The sequence below is a fragment of the Cucumis sativus genome, chromosome 1 (assembly GCF_000004075.3).
Source record: "Cucumis sativus cultivar 9930 chromosome 1, Cucumber_9930_V3, whole genome shotgun sequence".
In the NCBI taxonomy this organism is placed as follows: domain Eukaryota; kingdom Viridiplantae; phylum Streptophyta; class Magnoliopsida; order Cucurbitales; family Cucurbitaceae; genus Cucumis; species Cucumis sativus.
The window spans coordinates 25,900,375-25,922,176 of record NC_026655.2 but is presented as its reverse complement, the minus strand read 5'-3'; the positions used below and the strand labels follow the sequence as shown (position 1 = coordinate 25,922,176).

Below are 21,802 nucleotides of genomic sequence, written 5' to 3'. Positions count from 1 at the left end.
GAGAAAAAGCAACTTTATATCACCACAATTTGTTTATTTTTTATTACTTATTTTAAAAATTAAATAAATAAAAACTCATGCTTGCCAGCCAAAACAAACTTTCTATAGATTGTTTTTTTTGTCTATAGATAAACTGAAGGGTCATTTCATTCCTTTGTACAAAAACCTAATTTGATTTTTTTTTCTTTTTGGTGTGTATGTTAGTAAATTTGTAATAATTTAATGGTTAATATAATAAATTATTTTTAAAAATAAATTAATTTGTTAATATGAGACGACTAATAATATGAGATTAATTTTTATTATGTCTTATTGTAGTGTAATCGGGTTGGAAGACATTCTTAACCCAATTCATATTTTTGGGTTCGCAATACGAACAAACCGAATTTAGTTTCCAACTTATTCCAACCGATTGGGTTGAGTTGGATTATCGAGTTGTATTGTTTTTTTTGTTCGCTTATACTTTCTAATGGTTGTAAAGTTTAAAATAGTTAATTTAAAAAAAAATGTTCAAAATTGTTGTCCACTCAAATTTCAAACATACATAATTCAAAATTTCATACATACATAAACTCTAGTTTTGAAGCATTCATACATTCAAAGTTACAAAATATGAATAAATTCAAAGTTCTTAAACATACATAAATTCAAACCATTCAAAGTTACAAATATAAATAAATTATATTTGTAAGAGGAAAGAAGAGGAAGACTAGTTTTTTTTTATTAAATAAATTATATATATATTAATTCGGGTTAAGTTAGGTTGAACCAAAATTTTCAACTCTTCAACTACAGGCCTAACCCAAGGTTGTATGGATTGTCGGGTTCAACCCATATTCTTACTCTATAACGTCTTATATCAAGTGAGCATTCAACATTTGTTTTTCACAATCGTTAGGCAAATGTCATTCTTTCTTTCTTTTTTATTAATAAGTCTCCATTTCAATATATAACTTTTGTAAAAACTTGAAATAGTTTGAATCTATACGTATATATTTGAAAAATTATTGTAATTGAGGATTGTTGAAAATATTTACAAATATAACAATTTTTTTTAGAACATATCAACGATAAATACTGATATATTTCTATCAATATCATCGATAAATGTTTAGACTCATATAAAAGTTTATCAGTATATATCACTTATATAGTATTTCTATATTTTATAAATATTATAATTTGTTTTGCTATATTTGAAATTGGATCTAGATTATTAACATATATATCAACCGTCTTTTTTAAAAATCAAGAAATATGTCAAATTTATATCGACGGTGCTGGTTATATTTGAAAATTTTAAAAATTTGTAAATGTGAAGAAGAAGAAAAAAGCCAAAAATTCAGTTAAGCAACTAAACTATATCATAATAATAATAATGTTGTAAAGTAGATGAGAATAAGTTATATAAAGGGGATTTATGAAATATGTTAGAAAAAATCCAAAACAAAATCCTGAAATAGTAGAAGGAATTTGGGGCCATTAATTATGATCTATTCTAATTAAGCCTTTGTTTTATAGAAAGAAAAGATATATTTTGAAGGATAGCGAGGAACGGAATCCGTATGATATCGCACATCGGTAGCGACTCAGCCTCACGCTCTGATCCCTAAAATCGGAACCATACGTGTTTGTACACGTGGAGAAGTAAAGCGTGGATTGGATTTGTTGTTTCTAAAGGGAAGAGGTGACAGCGTGGAAAAAGGTTGATCCAACTGACACGAGTACGAACGCTGTAGCCCCCACTGTGGGTCCCGCTTCCAATTCTCTATCTAAGCAAACAGCGTTGGACAGGACATCCCTTTTCTTTTCTTTTCTTTTTTCCTATTTAGTTCATTTTTCATTTTTAAATTAAATAACTTGGGATTTTATTATTTTAGCAAAATAATGGAGGTACTTTGATCATTTGATTGAGACCAATTATGTGAAAGAAAAACAAATTGATTGTTTAATCAAATTAATATCATCATTTCACATAATAACCAATCTAATAATACACGTAATAATAAATCAAAATATTTATAAATTTCAATGAGATTTTGGTGGATAATAGACTTTTATTGTTAATAGAATCTAAAATATAATCGAGTTTTTACTTCGAAATATATACTCGTTTAAATGAACTAATTATTTAAAAATATATAAAAAATCAAATTAGTAAAAACTAATTTGCTATACACATTAAAATTACGTTAAGTTAATGAATAGTTGTAGTGGCCATATTGCATTAAGTAAGTGCAGGACAATTTCAAAAGAAGAAATCGTACTATACAAATACAACTATCTATCCATTTTTGTACATTTGCAAAAACATTCCTAAAAAATAAACACGATTATTAAAGATATGAACATTTGTAATGCAAAACATCCAGTCATTTAAAAAAAATGATTATTAACTAATTTATATTGTTAGATCAGTTAAATTTTTTAATCTTTTTGATCGATCAAAATTAAGAAATTTACGCTTATGGTTTTACCAAGTATGAGTTTAGTTGCATTTACATCACTGATTATTTCAAACTCCACAATCTTGAGTACTCTCAACATCTACAACTACATGCAAACCTTAATAGTATAATTATTGAGTTTGAAGACTCAAGAATCCAAATAAACCCTAATACAAAACGTAGTCTCTGTCCTAAATAAATTTAGAGAAATTGTATTTTTTATCTTTTTTATCTTTTTTTTTACAATAAATTCCATACCATTTTACGAGGGTATTTTTGTAAATTGTGCTAAAATTTCATAAAAAGCACACTCATATTTTCACCAACTTTTTAGAACACTTCCAGGTCCCAGCCAGCCCATTTCAAATTTGGGCTTATGTATGGGCTTCTAAGTAAAAGCAGCATTTTTTTTCTTTTACTACTACGTAAAAATGGAGTCCCAAGTTTAATAGCTATATATTGGTTCAATGGTTGTTGGACGAAGAATTTGTGAAAGGAATTTATAATATTATTCTAATCTCAAATAAATTTTATACTCATTGGTTGATGGGTGTGTTTTGGTCCCTAAGGCACCTAAGTTTTTGAAAGAGGAAGAAGATAGATAAATATAGATATGTCTATATCTCTACGTGATTCTTCTAATCAAAACGTTATAATTCACCCACTATTTTCTCTCAATCAAAACCCCTATTTATTTCTTTACTGTTTTCTCCTCAAAGTCAATATATACTTGTGTGTTCACTTCTCATTTATATATATCAGTTTTACAAAATTACTTCCCAAACTATCTCCAAAAATAACTTTTCGAGCAAACATTGTGTATGTTTTTGAATGAATACAAGTGACTGATTCGTGTGAAAAGTCAGTTATAAACGAGTGATTGTTTTATCTTGGAAATGACGGACACCATCTGTTAGCACATTATTTAGCAGATGTGCGAAACGTTTTAAAAAGAGCGTGTTCCACGACTCAGCCACATACTCATACTGTTTCTATATTGCAATTGTTGTTTATTGTTTGCTATTTCCCGCTCTTACCACTACTATCGTTACTGTTGTCACTACTATTACCGCTGCTATTTATTGCATTACATTATGTATACTTGGCTACTGCCCTCAATAGTGGTAAATTGGTCTCACAGTTCCCTCTAGACTCATTAAGTTTCTACATTTCTTTTTTAGATTGTTTTCACTAAATCGTAGAGTCCACTACATTCGTCACCGGTGCATTCCAATGAATGAATATCTCACAATGTAAATACCTCACAATCCTTATAAGATCCCACAAATTTATTATTAGATACATTAGTTATTTTCGTGACTAATTGGTTTTAAGTTGAGTTTAGGGGTATTTTTTACTTTTAAGTTATTTACAATCAACACTACTTCAAATCTCCATACTTGGGGCAGTTTTATTACTTTACATGCATCATTATCCGGATATTTTTAAATATAATACAATGAACTAAAAAAATATATTTACTAGATATACAAAATTTCAGATTTTATAAAGATAAACATTAATGAATTTTATCATTTTTTTAATTACTTGTTTACTATTTTTTTCTTCTAAAACTAAAATATTCACATCTCAAACACATAATATTATAATCAAAACAAAAATAACATGCATCACAAAACACAAACTATTATAATCTATGACAATATAATAAACAATCTCTAAATTGTTATTCTTACGTCGATGTTTTATATTTATTTCTTCTAAATGGGAAGAGAGGTATTAGGTTCATAGATGAAATTGAACACTAACAATTTAAAAAGTTAGAAATTTGATATGGTATGAATGTAGTTGAGGCATATTTAAATTGGATTTTGCAATATTGGGAGTTTGAAAAGTTAGAATTTTGTAAGAAAAATCAAAGGAAAAAGAAAAGTCAAAGATTCAAAAGAAGAAAAGTAAACGGTCCCGCATCCTCCAATCCAATCCAACCAAGAACAGCCCTATTTTTCTTTTTCTTTTCAATGTTTAAATCAGCTCTTAGTGTCACAAAAATGGTGTAATTAGGGTTTTTGAGTTTGGATTTTTTGTAAATTCTATCAGTTTCATTCTCAACTACTGCTCAACACTTGATTAATTCATATATATAAACAAATTCTTGACATTTCTCTGCAATTATCTCTCTCTTTCTCTCTCTACATCGCAAAAGGCTTCAATCCGAGTATCAATTCTACACGGTGGTAGTCTGGAAGAGATCAGCCATCAATGAGGAAAGGAGGCTTCAGCAACAACCTCAATCTCAAGCTCAATCTTCCTAAAGAAGACCAATCCATAGCGACGTTCCTGTAATCTTTCTCTCTGTGTGCTTGTGCTTGTGTGTGTATGTGTGTAAGTGAAAATTTCTGATGAATCTGGAATCTGGGTTTGTTTTTCTTGTGTAGAACGCAGAGTGGCACGTTTAAAGATGGTGATCTGCTTGTAAACAGAGATGGGGTTCGGATTGTTTCTCAAAGCGAAGTTGAAGCAGTAAGAGTTCTTAGTTTTGTAGCTTAGTGTGACTTTAGAGGACTATAATGTGCTGTAGTTTTCAATGTTATGGCTGAGGGAATTTGGATTTTAGCTCATTAACTTTTCAAGTATGGGTTTTCTTGCTACGTATTAAGTATTTGTTTGGTTTCTGTTGAGTTGCTTAAAGTATTCTGCAGTGAAGTATGGAATTACAAATCCGTATACTATGCTTGATGTACTGTGCTCACTTCACTATGGGTTTCATTTGTGATTGGGTTTCATTTGTTACTAACTCCTAGTTAACTAAATCTCTGTGTGATATCGTTTTCATTTTTAGGTTCTATTTCTTAAAATTATGCTTGTTGCTTTATCATTTCTTTACTATGGTTTTCATTTCTCTTTAAGAATCATTTAGATTCAAAGCCAAATTCCAAATAAACAAAATCACAATCTACATTTTTTTTATTTAGTTTTCAAAAACTTGGGTTTGATAACTTTTCAAGGGAGTAGATGACAAAATAAAGGAACTCATAAGTGGAAATAGTGTTTGTAATCTTTATTTTTTAAATTTAAGAATTAGGTGGTTATCATTGAAATTCAGACTAATTGATTGAGGTATATAATACGTGAGATTCCTATACTGAACTTGTTTGTTTTTCAACACATAGGGAACAAAGTGAAAAAGTGGTTGATTATGTTGTCTTGTGAACTATCTTGTGTATATTAAGCTACTAACTTGTTTTCCTTCTACCTATGTGTTCAGCCACCTCCGATTAAGCCTACAGATGATCAGTTGAGTTTAGCGGACATAGACATTATTAAAGTCATTGGAAAAGGAAATGGTGGTACTGTGCAATTAGTTCAGCACAAATGGACTGCTCAGTTTTTTGCATTGAAGGTACTGCACAACTTAAACATTATTGAAATTCTCTGTCTCTGACTTCTATGATTTATATACTTTATAGTTGAGGCTTCAAAAAGTGGTTAGAGCATCTTAATCATCATTATATTGAAGGTATATTTTTCTTGTGAACTGAAAGATGGTTAATAATAAATAAAAAGAAAAGAAGGTATATTTTTCTTTCACCAGCAGTTTCACATTCCTATTCGTACACTACCCATTAGAAATCTTAGAATCAAGAAAAAAAGTAGTAACTATCTGCATTAATTAGTAAAAAAAATATTTCAAACCATATCAAATACCAAATCATTTCGTCTACTCTTTCAGGTAATTCAGATGAAAATTGAAGAGTCTCACCGCAAGCAGATTGCACAAGAACTGAAAATCAATCAATCAGCGCAGTGCCCTTATGTTGTTGTCTGTTACCAGTCTTTCTATGATAATGGATCAATATATATCATCCTAGAGTACATGGATGGAGGATCTTTAGCAGATTTTTTAAAAAAGGTTAAAAAAATTGAAGAACCATATCTTGCTGCCCTTTGTAAGCAGGTTGGTACAATAAGTCTTTGCTTGGATTTGGAGAATTCTTTTTTAATTAATTTATTTTTCAATTTTAGGAGATAATATAAGATTTCCTTTTTAAACCCCTTTCTCCTTCCATACAGGTACTGAAGGGGTTGTCTTACCTTCACCATGAAAGACACATCATCCATAGGGACTTGAAGCCTTCAAATTTATTAATAAACCATAGAGGGGAAGTCAAGATTACTGACTTTGGTGTGAGTGCAATTATGGAAAACACATATGAAGAGGCTAATACTTTTGTTGGCACGTATAACTATATGTCCGTGAGTATCAATTCTCAATATATTCGGATCAATACAATTCTCGGGCTGTCTTTCCTTTATTTTTTCTGGTAAAGCTGTACGTTTTTCCTTCCATACCTATGTGTATAACTGACTGGTGTCTCTATGTATTGTCGTTTATAGCCAGAGAGAATTGTGGGAGAGGGATATGACAATAAAAGTGACATTTGGAGCTTGGGTCTGATATTACTTGAGTGTGCAACCGGAAAGTTTCCTTATTCTCCACCCGGGCAAGATGGAGGATGGGTTAATTTTTATGAGCTTATGGAAGCCATTGTTGAAGGCGAACCTCCTTCTGCTCCGGCTGACCAATTTACTCCTGAATTCTGTTCATTTATTTCTGCATGGTAAGGACCCAACTTTTCCTATAGTCCCTTTTCCTGAGATTATGACAATCATTATATGTACTTCATGTAGAAATTTCTAAATGTAACTGTAAAGTAGGTATTTTCTTATACTCTAAGCTTATTTCAAGTGTTTTTACATTATGAGATTTCTGACTCAGAAACCTGTTATCTTTATGAATATCAGTGTGCAAACAGACCCAAAGAATAGACTGTCAGCACGTGAACTTTTGGTATATAATTCTTCCTTTCTACATATTGATAAGCAAGATGTCAACACAATAGAAAAAATAAATCTGAATTTTGTCTTCACTTTTTGTGTGACTTTCAGGAACATCCTTTCATCAAGATGTATGAAGATAAGGATATTGATCTATCATCTTACTTCAATGATGCAGGATCTCCACTTGCAACTTTCTAAATTTTATCTGGTAAGTTAGGAACTACATCCCTTTTAAGTTTACCTTTCAAAAAAATAAGAAAGAAAGAAAGAAAAAACTACGTCTCTTTTAAAGCTTCCTCTTGATATCTTTTTTAATTCTGTTTTGAATTACGTGATTGAGGTGATCATTTCTTGCAACCGAAGCTATCATTCAGTGTAATGAAGTGGAAATTTCTGTCTTCATTATTTGCATGCTAAACATATATTTTAAACTATGTTTTCCCCTTATAGCTCGTTTATAAATTTTTATTTTATTTTTAACCAACTGTTTATCTCCTTTGGTACTTTGAGATTCTTCTGCTTTCAGCTTTTTGCCAGTTCCCATCATAGCTTTGTATGACTGTGTGCATTTTTTATATGATTAAATTAAGTACGCCAGCTTTCTTTGGGACAATAGACTTAAAGTTAGCTGCATTTGACTGTGTATAGCAAGATGAAGATCAAACTTCTGACCTTTTAGGCCATATAAGAGCACACAAGGACAAGCGGCTTAGATGAAACCTGTTTCAAACTTATATGGTAGGTTAATTTAAAAAATCAGATCTACAGAAAGTCGCTAGAAATGGAATCTATGTATATAGTATGGTGATATTTCTGACTATCACTTTACTTGAATGATGAAATATAGAAATGTTAGGTAAAAATATTATGCTATGGTTAATGGCTCCAACATTCATGGCCAATTGAAATACCTAGAACTAATGAATGTTGGAATTTTTTGATATTGTTTCATGTCCTTCTGTCTCTGTTTCTCTCATTCAAGCTTTTACCCATTAACTGGTGTTTATGCTGATAATGCATCATTTTCTCGACAGTTGATCGTCTCTGGCTCGTACACTGGAATCTTATTTGTTTGCTGCTTGCTGCAAGGATGGACGAGGAGTCCGCTGGGATCTCGGTTTCTCATGAATGCTGCTTGTTTTACTTCAGTTTGTGTCTTAATGAAAGAGGTTTCAATCAAAACTGGATGATATAGTTGTTCCTATGCTGGTCACTAATTTGGATGATTCTGATCCTTCTTGTGGATGGCTCAGAATGCTAAACGGGATATGATGTTGTGTAAAGAGATTTCAAATCATGGCCATTTCTTGTAACATTTTGTAATCCAATTCCACCGCTACTCATGTAAAATTTGAAGCATCAAAGGAAAATAAATACATATTGTTATCTCAAGTTTCTGTCTTGTATTGTTATCTCAAGTTAAATTTGCTCGTGTAGCTTCTAAACATTATTAGGATGGCCATAGCCATCCACAAGAGAAAGAACACAAGTACGCAGTATAAGAGAATTTGGATTGCACAAAATAAACAAAATTCACTTTCAGCTTATTTGAAAGGAACGGAACAACATTACGAAAGTTTCTTATCACTCTTTTGTAATTTCATACCATCATTGCAATTATGATTGAATGTTTGTTGTTAAAACAAAAAATTACAATATATCAATAGCATTTCGAGAGGCCTCTCTTTCAAAGTCCTACAATATAAACTCTCACCAAAATGTCACAACTGAACTCTATATAAAATCATCACACTACTAGTTAATTACCTATAATATCCCTTTCTAATATCATACTAATTGTACAGAAAGCTTGGAGAAACAAAACTAAAAACCACATGAGAAAAAGAAACATAAAGGTTTACGAGCAGAATGCACCTAAGGGAATGGTCTTCGATCGACACTAGTGCTGTTGATGTTCTAAGATGGTTTGCCAGATGATGGGCCATTTGGTTGCATCTTTGATTTGTGAGGAGACCTTCTATCATCCCATTGTTCCTTATCTAGCAGGACATCAAAGAAAGGTTGTAGCATGTTGAAAATTTGTCCAAAGCAATTGCTAAACAATCAAAGAATTTACCACTCCCAAATCTGGTGAAGACTGACTTTGTTCTGAGGCTAACATTGCCTTCTGTGAGTTCCCAACATCGTTTTCCAAGACTAACATGCCCATTTGAGGTTATAAAATGCTCCATTGTGACATTGTCTTCCTGTGAGTTTCTGATAGATGATTGCTGCATCCATATTGCACTTGTAAGAATCATCCAACATCCACAGCACCTCAGCTTCATGATGGCGAGCTGCCATTTGTCTGCTGCTAGCCTGTCTTCCTCTGATTTCAAATCCTCCGCGGCCGAGATGAGGTTGCAATCGGACATTAATTTTCCATGGAAGTGATCATTTAAGGAAAGAATAAATAATTTACAATAAGGAATGCTCAAAGTTCTGGTATGAAGTCTAACAAGGTTCAAACTCCTGATGGTGTCCATCTCCCATTGATTACATATCGCAGTCAACAAATAGTTGTATGGTAAAGAAGAAGGTGAAGTTTTTCTTATGGTTGCTCGCTTATAGAAGCCTTAACACTCATGAGAAGCTACAAAAAAAAGTTCAGAACACCTTGCTTAGCCCATCGATGTGTTGTCTCTGCTTCAAAGAAGAGAAAACTTTGGACCATCTATTTCTACACTGTCTCTTTACTAAAAAAGCTTGGAACAATTTGTTTAGGATTTTTGAATTGGAGCTTTGTCTCCCTAGTAAGATTGATAGGGGGATGATTGAAGGACTCAACATTAGAGGTTATAGCCCAAAAGGAAACATCTTATGAAAATGTGTGACTCGGTCCCTTTTGTGGTGCATTTGGAAAGAAAGGAATAGTAGAGTTTTTGAAGATAGCTATAATTCTTTTGATTCTTTTTGGACTATGTTGCAACACACAGCTTCTTGGTGGAGTACGAATTACACCAAACAATTTTGTAATTATAGCCTTTCAATGATTTTCAACAATTGGAAGACTATCATTTCTTAGTTTCTTAGTTTCTTCCGGGAAGGGCCCTCTTGTCCCTTGCCCTTAGGTTGTTCTTTTTTGTTATATGAATACACTTGTTTCTTATAAAAAAAAAAAAAAAACTGGCCAAAGTGAAGTGAAGAGCCAGAACCAGAGCCAGAAGAAAATAATCCCTAGGTTACTACATATCAAAGGAACCGACCGTTGCTCTTTCCTTGGATTTGGACAAGTTATTTTCCTGGACTGGATTTTGATGGCTAAAAAGTTGTTTTCAAATCTCATTTCCTGTATGTAATCGAACTTTCATGTGTCTGTTTGCATTTCCTCTAAAAATAACAATGATCAGTATTGACAACACTTTTAATTGTTTTTTCTTTGCTAACAGAGGAAGAGTAGATGCTTGTAAAAGGAAATCCAGAGGTGGCAGCAGACCAAACAACACTTCAACTAACCAAGAACAAATTTCCAGTTTTGAGCTTAAAGGAGCTGGGTGAAAATGATAACCTAACATCCTAGATTTTCAATTTTATTTACTTCATTCAAGCTACTGTAGTGACTAGGAATGTATATTTCGTTTGGTATTACCTCAAGGTATGGAAAATCGAAACCAGTTTCTTAGCTGAACGAATTGGAGACCTGCAGCAAGAGAAACACACATACTAATTAGAAGAAAAGAAAAGAAAAGAAAGGCTATCAGTGTCCCTTTTACATCTCTCTCTCTCTCTCTCTTCTCTCCCTCCCTCCTTTCAGTTCTGTTTATACCTCAAGCTTTTGTAGTTACCAGGAAAATGGATTCTCTTTGGTAACATCAAGCTATGGGAAGTGTGAAGCAGTTCCCTAAGTGAATGGATTGAAGAACTGGAGCAAGACCCATCAGAAGATCAATCAAGAAGGCTATCGTATCAGTGTCCCCTATACAGATGCAACAAGGACTCCGTCCATATTCCCAGTACATAGAAATTTATCTAGAAAAACTCAAGTAATGTATTGCAACGTTGAAACTCTCAAATACCCCTTAAATTTGAAAATACACATGAGAGAAAGTACAAATATCTCTTGTATCAGATTAATTTATAAGCGTCTTTTTCATGGTCCTCCTGGAAATATAAATTTTATATGAATTGTAAATACAACATTATGGATTTAAAAAGCAAATCCTTTTAAACATAACCTGGGAAATGAAAATTTTTCTTACCAAAGCAAGCTCTCTAGAAGTCTGCTATTTGTTAATACTCCTTTCCATTCTAATACTAGAATCCTCCACAGCATGATGGAGAGGCTCCATTACTTCTGAATGCATAAGATCGTTAAGGATAATAAAACACTAGTAAACCCAGATCGTTAATGAAGATCTCCTAGGGCAAGTAATAATATCCGAAATATTCAATTTGTAAGTTGCAACTTCAAAACTTACCTTACGTTCCCAAGCAGATCTTGATGGTCATCCCATATGTATAGCAGTATCTATCATGACATCTGCTACAGCACAGATTCAGAGGAATAGCCGAATGTATCTACTTTGTCATCAAAACATCCTACCATTCAAGGAACAAGGGGATTCAATGCGAATGGGAGAACTACACATAAAATTCTATGCACACAGACCTTCTGTATCGCCAAACCAGCAGTTGAGATTAACTGTGCTAAAAGAATTATGTACCACAATAAATTAGGAAATAAAGTTTACAAACAATTTCCAGACCCTTGTAGAATAAAAGGCTGATTTATTTCAAATATGAACTTATGTACAAGAGGTATCATTCTCTGATCAAAAAGCTACATGAAGGATACTGTGTACCCTAAATATCACTATGACTATACTAACTTGTAGCTTGAACAAGACTATCTTTACAGTCAAAGTCGCCAACTAAATACAGGAGCAAAATTCCAAACATCCGAAAGATTTACTTGAAATAACTTGAAGAGGAGCCTCAAAGAATCTAGTAACCTAATTTGGATCGGTAGCCAATAACTATGCAACTACCAGTCACTCTTTACGTAGGATTTCCCTTTAGTTTGTAAAGTATTAATAAACAAGACTTGAAGACTATACAAGGAGGACAAACTTCAAACCATCATATTTAAATCTGAGAGGTCATCCATTGGAATCTCAAGGCCCATGAAGTCTTGATCTTGTAAACCATCCTCATCAATATTTAACCATGAACCCAGATCCTGACCCTGGCCATCAAGATCATCAGGAACACCTAATACATCCATTCCTGGTAATTGAAGATTAGATAAATCTATTGAGTCAGGGTCATCAAGTCCATCCAAGCCAAATTGATCTTTTTCTTTTGAACCACCAGTTGAAGTACTTGATTTTGGTAGAGGAGACAATGTTGATTTTGGTTGCTCTGCCATCTTGCCTAGAAGGCCATTAACAGAAATTGATAATTGGGCAGTTTTGTGCTTAGGCTTTGTCTTAGTTTTCCTTTCCCCTTTAGTATTTGATAATGCTGGCCTACCAATTTTAGTTCCATTTCTAGATGACACCTCTCTGTTATGCCCTTTACCATCTCTATCCCTTTCACTCCTCTTCCCTTTTGCACTGCTTGAAATACAACTCCCAATGACTGATGGGGCACCTGCATTACCGACATCATCAAGCAACAGTTCTCTCTTTTTCACCCTGTTTGACCATAATTCTTCTCTTCCGGTTGTTCTCTCAGCTTGGTGAGTAGCAGGTGGAAGCACGTTGCCAGAGGTAACATCGTGGTTGTCCAGATTCTGATTAAAGTGTGAAGGGCTATTCTGTGAACCTGCCAAAGCTGCAGAAGAGAGATGATTTTATAGACGACTTCTGCTAAATCAATTTTGCACACAATATGTTACTCCAAAACACACACACACAATATACAAGAAAATAATGGAAAGAAAATATCAAATGAAAAAAAAAAACGGAATGACAAAAGAGGTTCATGTTGAAGATATCACAGGATTATGAACATAATTTCACAAATTACTATAATGCATCTTAGTAGACACCTGAGACTCTGGCATCCAGAGATTGAATGGAGGCATATGATTTCTCTGATTCACCCTCCACAGGATCTGATTGTCTTTCACCATTGGGATTGACAGACCAGGAAGAATACATCTCTCTAAATGAAGGCTCACTGAAGAAGCTCTTTCCTGTGTCCTCAAATTTATGACATCGGTTCAATGTTCTTTTAACAAATGCCAAAGCAGCTTGCTTCGCCATTTTGTTATTGGAATTCTTTCCACTAGACGCATTAGAAGCTTTGCAAGCCTGTTCACCAAAGAATTCTGTAACTCATATTTCCATACAGAGAGGTTAACAAAATATACAACATTTCAGAGCGGACATTTCAGAGCGGAATGGGCTTGCATATCAGTAAAGTTGAAAAAAGTGCTCATTCTCAATGAAACAAGATATAATTAAAAAATAAAAACTGCCAATAAAAATCAAAATTTCCGTCTCATACTTCTGCTAAAAAACTAAAATAATAAAACCATATAATAGTTCACGTTCTAGGGAAAGAAAAAGGAACCAGTATGTGGAATAAAAAAATTGCTTTGTCCATTTTCTATTTCATCTACATCAGTCATCTGAAATCATTGTCCAACTATTAAAGGTTTGCGTATTTCATATACGGTTTGCAGCAGTCACATGAAATTCATGTGCTTAATTAAGAACAATGGAGTAAAAGTGAATCTCCTAGGAAAAGCCGAGTTTGAAAAGCTAACATATGAAGTTGAGAGGGAAGATTACCATATACTTCTCATAGGCCATTGCAACAAGTTTATCCATGGCAAGCCTTTCAAACTCTCTGTAGGGATTTAAAAGATTTTTTAACACCTTGAATATGCAGAAGATTTGATAGAAGTAAAAACCCTACTATGCATTAAATAGTCCAAAGAGAAAACTATACTTTTCTTGAAGCTGCTTTGTGCCCAGGGCAGACTGCAACAGTTTGTGGAGCAAAGAGTTCTTTCTTGAAACCTATTTGCATGAATGAATGAAACCAGAAAATTGCTCAGAAAAGAATACATTGAAACGTAAGATATTTTACCACAATGAGCTGAGAATTAAAAACAAAATGCAGGTACCAAGCTATGACAAGTATATAGATACAAGCGCAGCAAGAATTGTTACAATTTGCAAGTTTTAACTAACTGAGTAAAAGCATACCAGTTCATTCTTCTTCTCTTCCAACTGACGTATGTCATTAGTGATCTCTTCCTCCTCTATCTGTAACATTTCAGGCTGAAAAAACACAGACCACCGTTTCAATTTATTATAATTACAAGGGATAAAACTGAGAATGGAACTCGCAGACAGTATGAGCAGAAGCCAAAACTTAATAAATGGCATACAATAGAATAAAAAGAATGCGATATTTATACCAAGAGCCATATCCATTTATGTCGAGCATAGATACTTCTAAGAGATTTGGCAGTTCCATAATATTTATTAAATAAGAATCGTAATTCCATTTTTAACATTTGGGTTAGAAAATTTTACCAAGCGGTTAAATGTTAATTGCTCATTCACGTATGATACAAAACCACTTCAGATATTAATAAATCAATTAGTTGAACGTGTACGTACCACCGAATCTGGGAAGATTCCAATACTTTGAATCTCCAAGAGAAGTTTCTCATTTAACGGCATGTCATCATACTGAAACTCTGAACAGGCCATTCCAGGCATCAAAGCTTGATTGGAGATCAAGCCATTTAGGGAATTCCTCACAGAATTTGGAATGCCCTGTCTATCTGTTTCAGGCATATATGGATCTGATCCCGATCCCCTTCTCATGTTATGATCATCATTAGCAGAATGCCCAGAAAACTGAGAACTAGGTGAAATTTCGTGACTCAATTTGTTTGGTTTATAATGTTCATCTAACTCGGGCATTCCGTATCTATCAAATTGGGTGTCTTCATTTTCGTTGTCAGCCACCTCCTCTGGAATTAACGAGGCCAAGAGTCTCTGGTATAAAGGAATTACAGTATGATCTTTCGACTCTTGAATTATATGTTCTAAAGGAACTTCGCTTGCTTCGTTTTCAATGTGCTCAAAATTATCGTGACTAATATTGTAAGCGTCCTTGTCTGAGACAATTTTTGGCCCTGATGCAGCACCTTCAAGATCACCCTAAAAGAGAAACCGATTAGAAATATTAGGATAGTTTTGTTTTGTTTCGTTTTCTTAATAAGAAAATAGTTAGGATAGTTTTGAAATACGGCAATCAAAGAAATGATTTCTTCATAGAAACCAAGCATGTCAAGGTAATTAAAATTTAAAACAATTGGAGGTCAGATGAAATAGAACACTATTGCTGGATGACAAGAAACAGCGAAAATTTCAAATGAAGCCTCATATATTAGGAAGATTATGCAATCCACTAAAACAAAAGTTTTGCTTATAAGCTTCAGCTCAATAACCTGGAATGAAATTGAACTGTGAGCGTGTCTCTCCCTCTATCTTTTACTTATTTCAAGATACAGAAATATAATATATATTCATGGCACTTCAAGGGAAAAATAACCATCTTTGCAGTATTTGCTGGATTAAAATAAAGGGGTGGAGTGAGAAAAGAAAAGTAATGGTAGATAGAAAAAATAGACCATACTTGTTTTCTTAAGTGTGTAATATCTGCTTCAGATACAAAACGAAAGAATTGCTCCATCTGTCTCCAAAATGGGCTGAAAAAAGTGCGACCTGATGCAGCAGGGTGATTAACATATGCAACACAAAAGATAAAATAGCATTTAACATTTAGCTCCTTATTTAAAAGAAAAAGGGGAAAAAAGAAACACATTTGACATCTATAGAGAAACATGTTTGTATGCAATCTAAGAACAAACCAGGATTTGTAACAGCATTAGCAGCAGCCAATAGCTCTTCATGCCCATGATCTGATCCAACTATGAAAAGTCAACCAAAACATGATTAGACAAAGGGAGGCATGAAGGAATAATTCTCATGCTAACGCTGAAGTTGCTGTACAAAGCTGAAGTGCAATTACCAAGAAAATCTGTCCCCACATTTATTGCTGAATGCTTTTGACGTTTATATGCCTTGCGATCAGTAAATTTCCTAGTAGGTGGACGACCTGCCTTGCTGAGTGGAATTTGAAAAATAGCGAGAATTTTGAAACTAAATGAAATACTGAAATGGGGTTTCTTAGATAAGCTATGTATGGAAAATATGTCTAACCTTTCAACTTTATCAAATCCAAGTCTGGCACTTCTAAGCTGTTTTGCAGTTCCTACAGCATCAATCTTCTCAACTGTCATTGGCATCAGAGATCTAGTGGAAGGAAAAGCACGGCCAGTCCTCCCTTGTCTTCGAACCCCATCTCCAATATCTTCATCAACCGACTTATTCTTCCTAGTCGGCAGAACTAAAGCAGGTACCTTTTGAACACCTTGTTCAGATTTATCATCTAAATCTTCCGATTTTCGTGTCTTTTCTCTAGATTTGATCTCAGCAGCCCCAGACTCCTCGCTTTCAGATTGAGCAGCTGAGGATAATGGTTCACCTTTTATTTTCACCTGCTGTGGAGAACTACCAGACATGCGCCTACCAAATCCCAAGCCAGTATCATTGCCCACAACATCAGATGTGCTATCCAAAGGGTTATCATCATTGCTTGAAACAATCGGACCCAGATTGGTCCTCCTTGCAGAGCGGGAGATCTTCTGTGGTCTCTGGCTTGCCCAATGGGAAACTGGAGGGGATGAGGACCGCATTGATATCATGCGTTTCCGATTGCTCACACCAACAGGAGAAATAGGCTTATTTGTACAATTTGACATATCCCAATCATTAGAAGCAATTGCTCTATGAACAACTGGGGAAAATTTTGGAGCGATGCCTGAACTGGACCGTGGAGCTCGAACAGATGGATTAACTTTAGCATTTGATGTAGGACTAGTTGAAACAAAGTCGTCCCGGACGTTTGACCTAACAATTGACAGATGGAAAATTCAAGTACATGATCAAAATAAAGGGAACGGAGGTGAAGGACATTTCAAATCTCAAATTCGTATTAATGCTTGGAAAAGAGATTAAACCAACTAAGATCCAAGAATCAAACTGAAGGAAAGTGCATGTGAAAAGGGAAAAATGTAGCATGCAACCGATGGCTTTGACCACATACAAAATGAAAATATTTGAGTATTTGCAGCAAGGAAGAGATATACTTATTAACACCCCGAAGGTTCACTCTTTCTTTGTCTGAACCAATAGAATTATCTCTCCTGTCATTGACAAGGGAATTGCTGTCCAAATCACTCCTGGACATGGATGAACGAATACCCAAGCCATTTTGTTGGGAAATACCATCAGATTTTCCAACAGCAGAAGCTCCATTAGCAACCCCTGGCCTATAAAAACCACATCATAATTATCACTCTCCATGAGGCAATTCTCGACTATGCAAGCTTCAAGCACAGAACCATAGTATAAAGTAAAATATAAGTGGCAAGGGTTTGCATGCTTATTTCAGCACCAATAATTTCATCAGAAATATCACAGATATTAATCTGAGTATGTGACTAAATGTGTCATAGACCATAACTAATTCAATTGTTTTACCAAAAATTTAGTCATCAATTTGATACACAAATACAAGTCATTATGCCACATGGTCCAATGGCGACTATTAGAGGGATATTCACAAGACATAAGAAGTCATACCTAAACCCATGGTTATCTTTATTTATTCGCGATCGAGCATCAGAGACAGGTCTTTGCTGCAATTGTTGTTTAACTTCATCGTAGCTATCTACTGGTTTTGTCGATTGACTGCTTGAAGAGGCATCTGGCTTTATTACAGATCGCTTTTTCTTCATTTTTGACTTCTCCCAACCATCGACGCCAATTGATAAACTCCTATCTTCACCTGGAACAGCACCACTATTAGCAAGCCTTAGTGCATCTCTTTCCCTATCTGCAGCTCCAGATGGTCTCACAGGAGGATTATTACGAACATCCATCTGTAGATTATGAAATCATGAAGACTGTCAAGGAACAGAAAAGGAGCTGAATTTCACATAAATCTCCGCACAAACGCATGGATAACTACAACATATGAATAAAATTGTGAAAATCTTCTAGTAACCAATAGATATTTAAGTATGACATAAGATTTAAGAAAGAAATATATGGTTATCAAAGATTCGTCAAACATAAAAAAGCAAGAAAATTAGGACAACTACAAAGAAACCATTGTAATGAACCACAAAAAGTATACATATACAAAATGAAAAATGGTCAAAATATTGAATAAAATGGCACAATAGCACATAAATATGTAAGAGGTCTAAGGTACAAACCCCCCTTGCATCCACCAATGAAGTTCTTGTGCGTTTATTCGACAAAGCATTTTTTATTCGTTCTTCAGATTTCTGCATCTCATGTTCAAAAGCACCACCAGGGATTGCATGACTCTTACTAGCTTGCCCCCTAGCTGACCGCTCACCAGATAAAATGAAATTGGACCTCTCATTGTTATAACCTTCTAACCGGGATCTCTTTTTTGATGGTACACTTGGGAAGAACTTATTAAATACAGATAAGGCTTCATTGAAAAGTTTTAAGCGTTCCCTGAAGAAAATAAAAAAATCAAAGGATCTGACGAATATATTGGACAAATTCTGATTCAAAATACAAAGTTTATGAAGAGTTACCTGGCTTTGATAGAGCACTCACGTAGACTAACCTTCATCCGCTTGATTTCTTCTGGCATCACAGATGGCAATTTACCTTTTGAAGAACTAGATGGAGAATCATCCGGTGACATACTAAGAGCAAGTTGTAACTGTCTGCTAAAGTCCCCTTGACGATTAGACTTTTCATCTGTAGCAACCAACTTTCGACCAAAATGCAAGCATTGCAAGAAATTTAAAACTTCCCCTTGTGAAACAGCAGAAGCACTTCTTGACATATTTGGAAGTGTAGATAAATTTGGATTCTCCAAACTCTCACGAAAGCTACCAGATCTGTCCAGTGGGACGGCCATGTGGGCTCCACGTTGCCCACTAGAGTGTAACGGTCTATCTGGGCTACTTGAAGTGAATTCAAACTTGCTAGACATCACCATCAGGTAAAAGTCCGTGCATCATCCATGCCATAGCAAGCAAAGTAACACACAGCAAGGAGTTTTGGAATCATACTTTGAAACAAAAGAATCGTTTACCTATCCGAAATTGTAAGGGAAAAAAATTAATAAGGAAAGAAGACAAGGGCAGATTTCCCACCTTAATATTCAGAGAAGAAAAAAGTTACTAGCAGTTCAGTCATAAATACCGGAAAACATACTTGACCAAGAAGCACAGCTCTGGAATCCCATTGGATGATTATCTCAATTTGAGGAACACAAGCTTTGGGTCAGAAACTAAAGATTGTCTCTACTACTTACTCCCTAGACCCTATCACTCAACTGCTTGTATCCTCTTAAGGCCAAGAGTTCTAACTAATATAGAATAGTAAGATAAAACTATCTCAACAAATAAAAGACCAACTTTCTAATGAACTGATGTATAACAAAGACCATTTTTCAAAAGTGAAACTATCTGTTTTAAGTAAAAAACAAATACCAGCACGATCAAATTGCAAAATAATTAAGACAGAACGCATTTATCCCACACACTGACAGTCTTTAGAATCCAAATCCCATCTATGTTTCATTCATGTAAAACATGCACACAAGTTCCAGTCAGGTATTGCATCTATGAGAATCTTAAATATTTGTAAGATGAAAAAATATGCAAGAAACTCAACTTTTCTAAAGATACAGTTGCAGAAATTCAATGCACTCGATCTACAGCAATTGACCATGTGCAAGTGCATATACCTCTCCCCTCTAATGAATAAAAATAACCTCAAAGACACTACTCTGTAAGTTCAATAACATAAGTGAGTGAAAATTCAAACTTCTAACAATACCTTAACTAGTTGTGTTGTACTTCGGTTGCCCATAGACACCACTCTTTAAAAATCCTAGAAGTGAAAATCCACCATAGACATAGTTGCAGTTTCATTAAACCAGTATCATGCCATTATACCAGCAATAATGCAAACTAAGACAAGACTATAATCAAAAGGAAATGGTATTAGAAAAGGATTGACTTTAAGATCTAGCATAATAGTTTCGGGGTAAAAAAAAACAAAGTTACCAACCATTTGAGGCCACCATAGTAGAGAAATCTAAAACAGCACGTGGTTGGATCAACCAATTCATTTCAACACACATATGGCTAGCCTAATGATTAACACCACCCCAATACAGTTCAATAACGTTCCAATCACTTGAAGAGTCTCCAAGATCCAAAATACACAAATTGTAACGAAATGGACTAAAATCTATGTCTAAAGAAAACAAGTAAATAAAAATTTCCAACTTTAAAAACATCTTTAACTTTAGGAGATTTCCACATTTCATTTCTGGAAAGAAAAACAACTGACATACCCATCTTGATTCTGCTAGAAAAGTATTTCCAGCTCGAAGCTCCAAAAATAATTAAAGAATGTTTCCTTCTACTTCGTTGACCTTATGTTAATTCAACTTTATTTAATAACTACCCAACGAGAAATAAACAGAAAACCACGCATTTGAAAGAAAGAACCCTAGAAGCTAAATTCTCGTGATACGTAAAACACCTCAAATCCAACTTCAAACAACCAGAAATACTAAGAAATGTACAACAAAAATACAACAATTCAATTCGATAAAAAATTAAAAAAATTAAACTAAAAAAAAAAAATGAATCTACCTCAACTTTCAATCCGAAATTAATCGTTGATATTCGTGCTGAGCTCGAGCTACTACGATCCAAGACATTCAAAGGTTTGGAAAATTCCAACAGAATCGGGTAGTAGTGAAATACAAAAAAGGAAAAAAAAAATCAAAAGAATTTAAACGAACAAAAATTTATTTTATTTTATTCTATTTTTTCATTTACGAGTTGAAGCTCCAGATTGAAGGTTGTTCACTTCATGCGAAGCCATGGAGGAGGAAGCTCATTGCTTTGATCGGCAATGAAAATTGGCAGTGCTAAATTACGAATATGCCCATGCTACTATTTGGCCTTTAAATTAAATTTGGTTTTGGGAGTCGAGTATTTTCGGAAGTTTTTGGTTCGACCCGGTTGAACCGGGTTTATGAAAATTAGTACTTTATAATAATAATTAAGACTACATCACATGTTTCTATTTTTGTCCATCGTTTTTTGTTTTGTGATTAATTCATATTAAACCAAACATGTTACATTAATTATTACTTACTTTATATAGTTCACTTTATATATTTCCATGCCTTTAATTGTTCTTTAATAATTTTTGCTTCATATATATATATATGCATATGCTTCAAAGTTCAAATATATTTATCTATGTACATGTATTATATATTGGAGGGTGGTCATACAATAGGAGGCTTTAGATAGTTGGCTAAGATTGAGAAATCTAATGTATGGAACTTACGTTACAAATATGAGGGTTTTTTTTTTCAATAACATGTTGTTCGTTCGTTGTATTTTCAAACTGTTTAGTTTTAAGCCTAATTTTAGT

General features: G+C 33.9%; 2 protein-coding genes across 9 annotated transcripts; one reads left to right on the top strand and one right to left on the bottom strand.

Moving 5' to 3' along the window:
* The first annotated feature begins 4,361 nt into the window (after nt 1–4,361).
* Nucleotides 4,362–8,642, top strand: LOC101204545 (mitogen-activated protein kinase kinase 2). Of its 2 annotated transcripts, XR_004219423.1 has the most exons (10): nt 4,362–4,750; nt 4,847–4,931; nt 5,677–5,811; nt 6,142–6,366; nt 6,483–6,665; nt 6,807–7,030; nt 7,215–7,260; nt 7,359–7,458; nt 7,899–7,988; nt 8,285–8,642. XR_004219423.1 is itself a non-coding variant. In XM_004143966.3 (9 exons), exons 1-8 carry the CDS (start codon nt 4,671–4,673, stop codon nt 7,446–7,448), a joined length of 1,068 nt encoding a protein of 355 aa, XP_004144014.1. In that variant the 5' UTR covers nt 4,362–4,670; the 3' UTR covers nt 7,449–7,458; nt 8,285–8,642. The 2 variants fall into 2 exon arrangements, 1 of the variants encoding a protein (XP_004144014.1); XM_004143966.3 differs by lacking the exon at nt 7,899–7,988.
* Nucleotides 8,643–8,840: 198 nt separating this feature from the next.
* LOC101208478 lies at nt 8,841–21,255 on the bottom strand. Of its 7 annotated transcripts, none has more exons than XR_004219420.1 (16): nt 21,007–21,255; nt 18,922–19,430; nt 18,568–18,838; nt 17,930–18,228; nt 17,434–17,616; nt 16,445–17,194; nt 16,254–16,348; nt 16,093–16,152; nt 15,858–15,946; nt 14,831–15,379; nt 14,411–14,485; nt 14,151–14,221; nt 13,991–14,048; nt 13,243–13,507; nt 9,328–13,025; nt 8,841–9,250 (listed from the first exon to the last, which is right to left on the bottom strand). XR_004219420.1 is itself a non-coding variant. In XM_011661701.2 (16 exons), exons 3-16 carry the CDS (start codon nt 19,332–19,334, stop codon nt 12,322–12,324), a joined length of 3,882 nt encoding a protein of 1,293 aa, XP_011660003.1. In that variant the 5' UTR covers nt 19,335–19,430; nt 20,180–20,233; nt 21,007–21,255; the 3' UTR covers nt 8,841–12,321. The 7 variants fall into 7 exon arrangements, 4 of the variants coding, with proteins under 4 accessions (XP_011660003.1, XP_011660004.1, XP_031746003.1 ...); XR_004219422.1 differs by having other exon boundaries at nt 9,354–13,025; XR_004219421.1 differs by having other exon boundaries at nt 8,841–9,843; nt 10,840–13,025.
* Between the last annotated feature and the right edge of the window lie 547 nt (nt 21,256–21,802).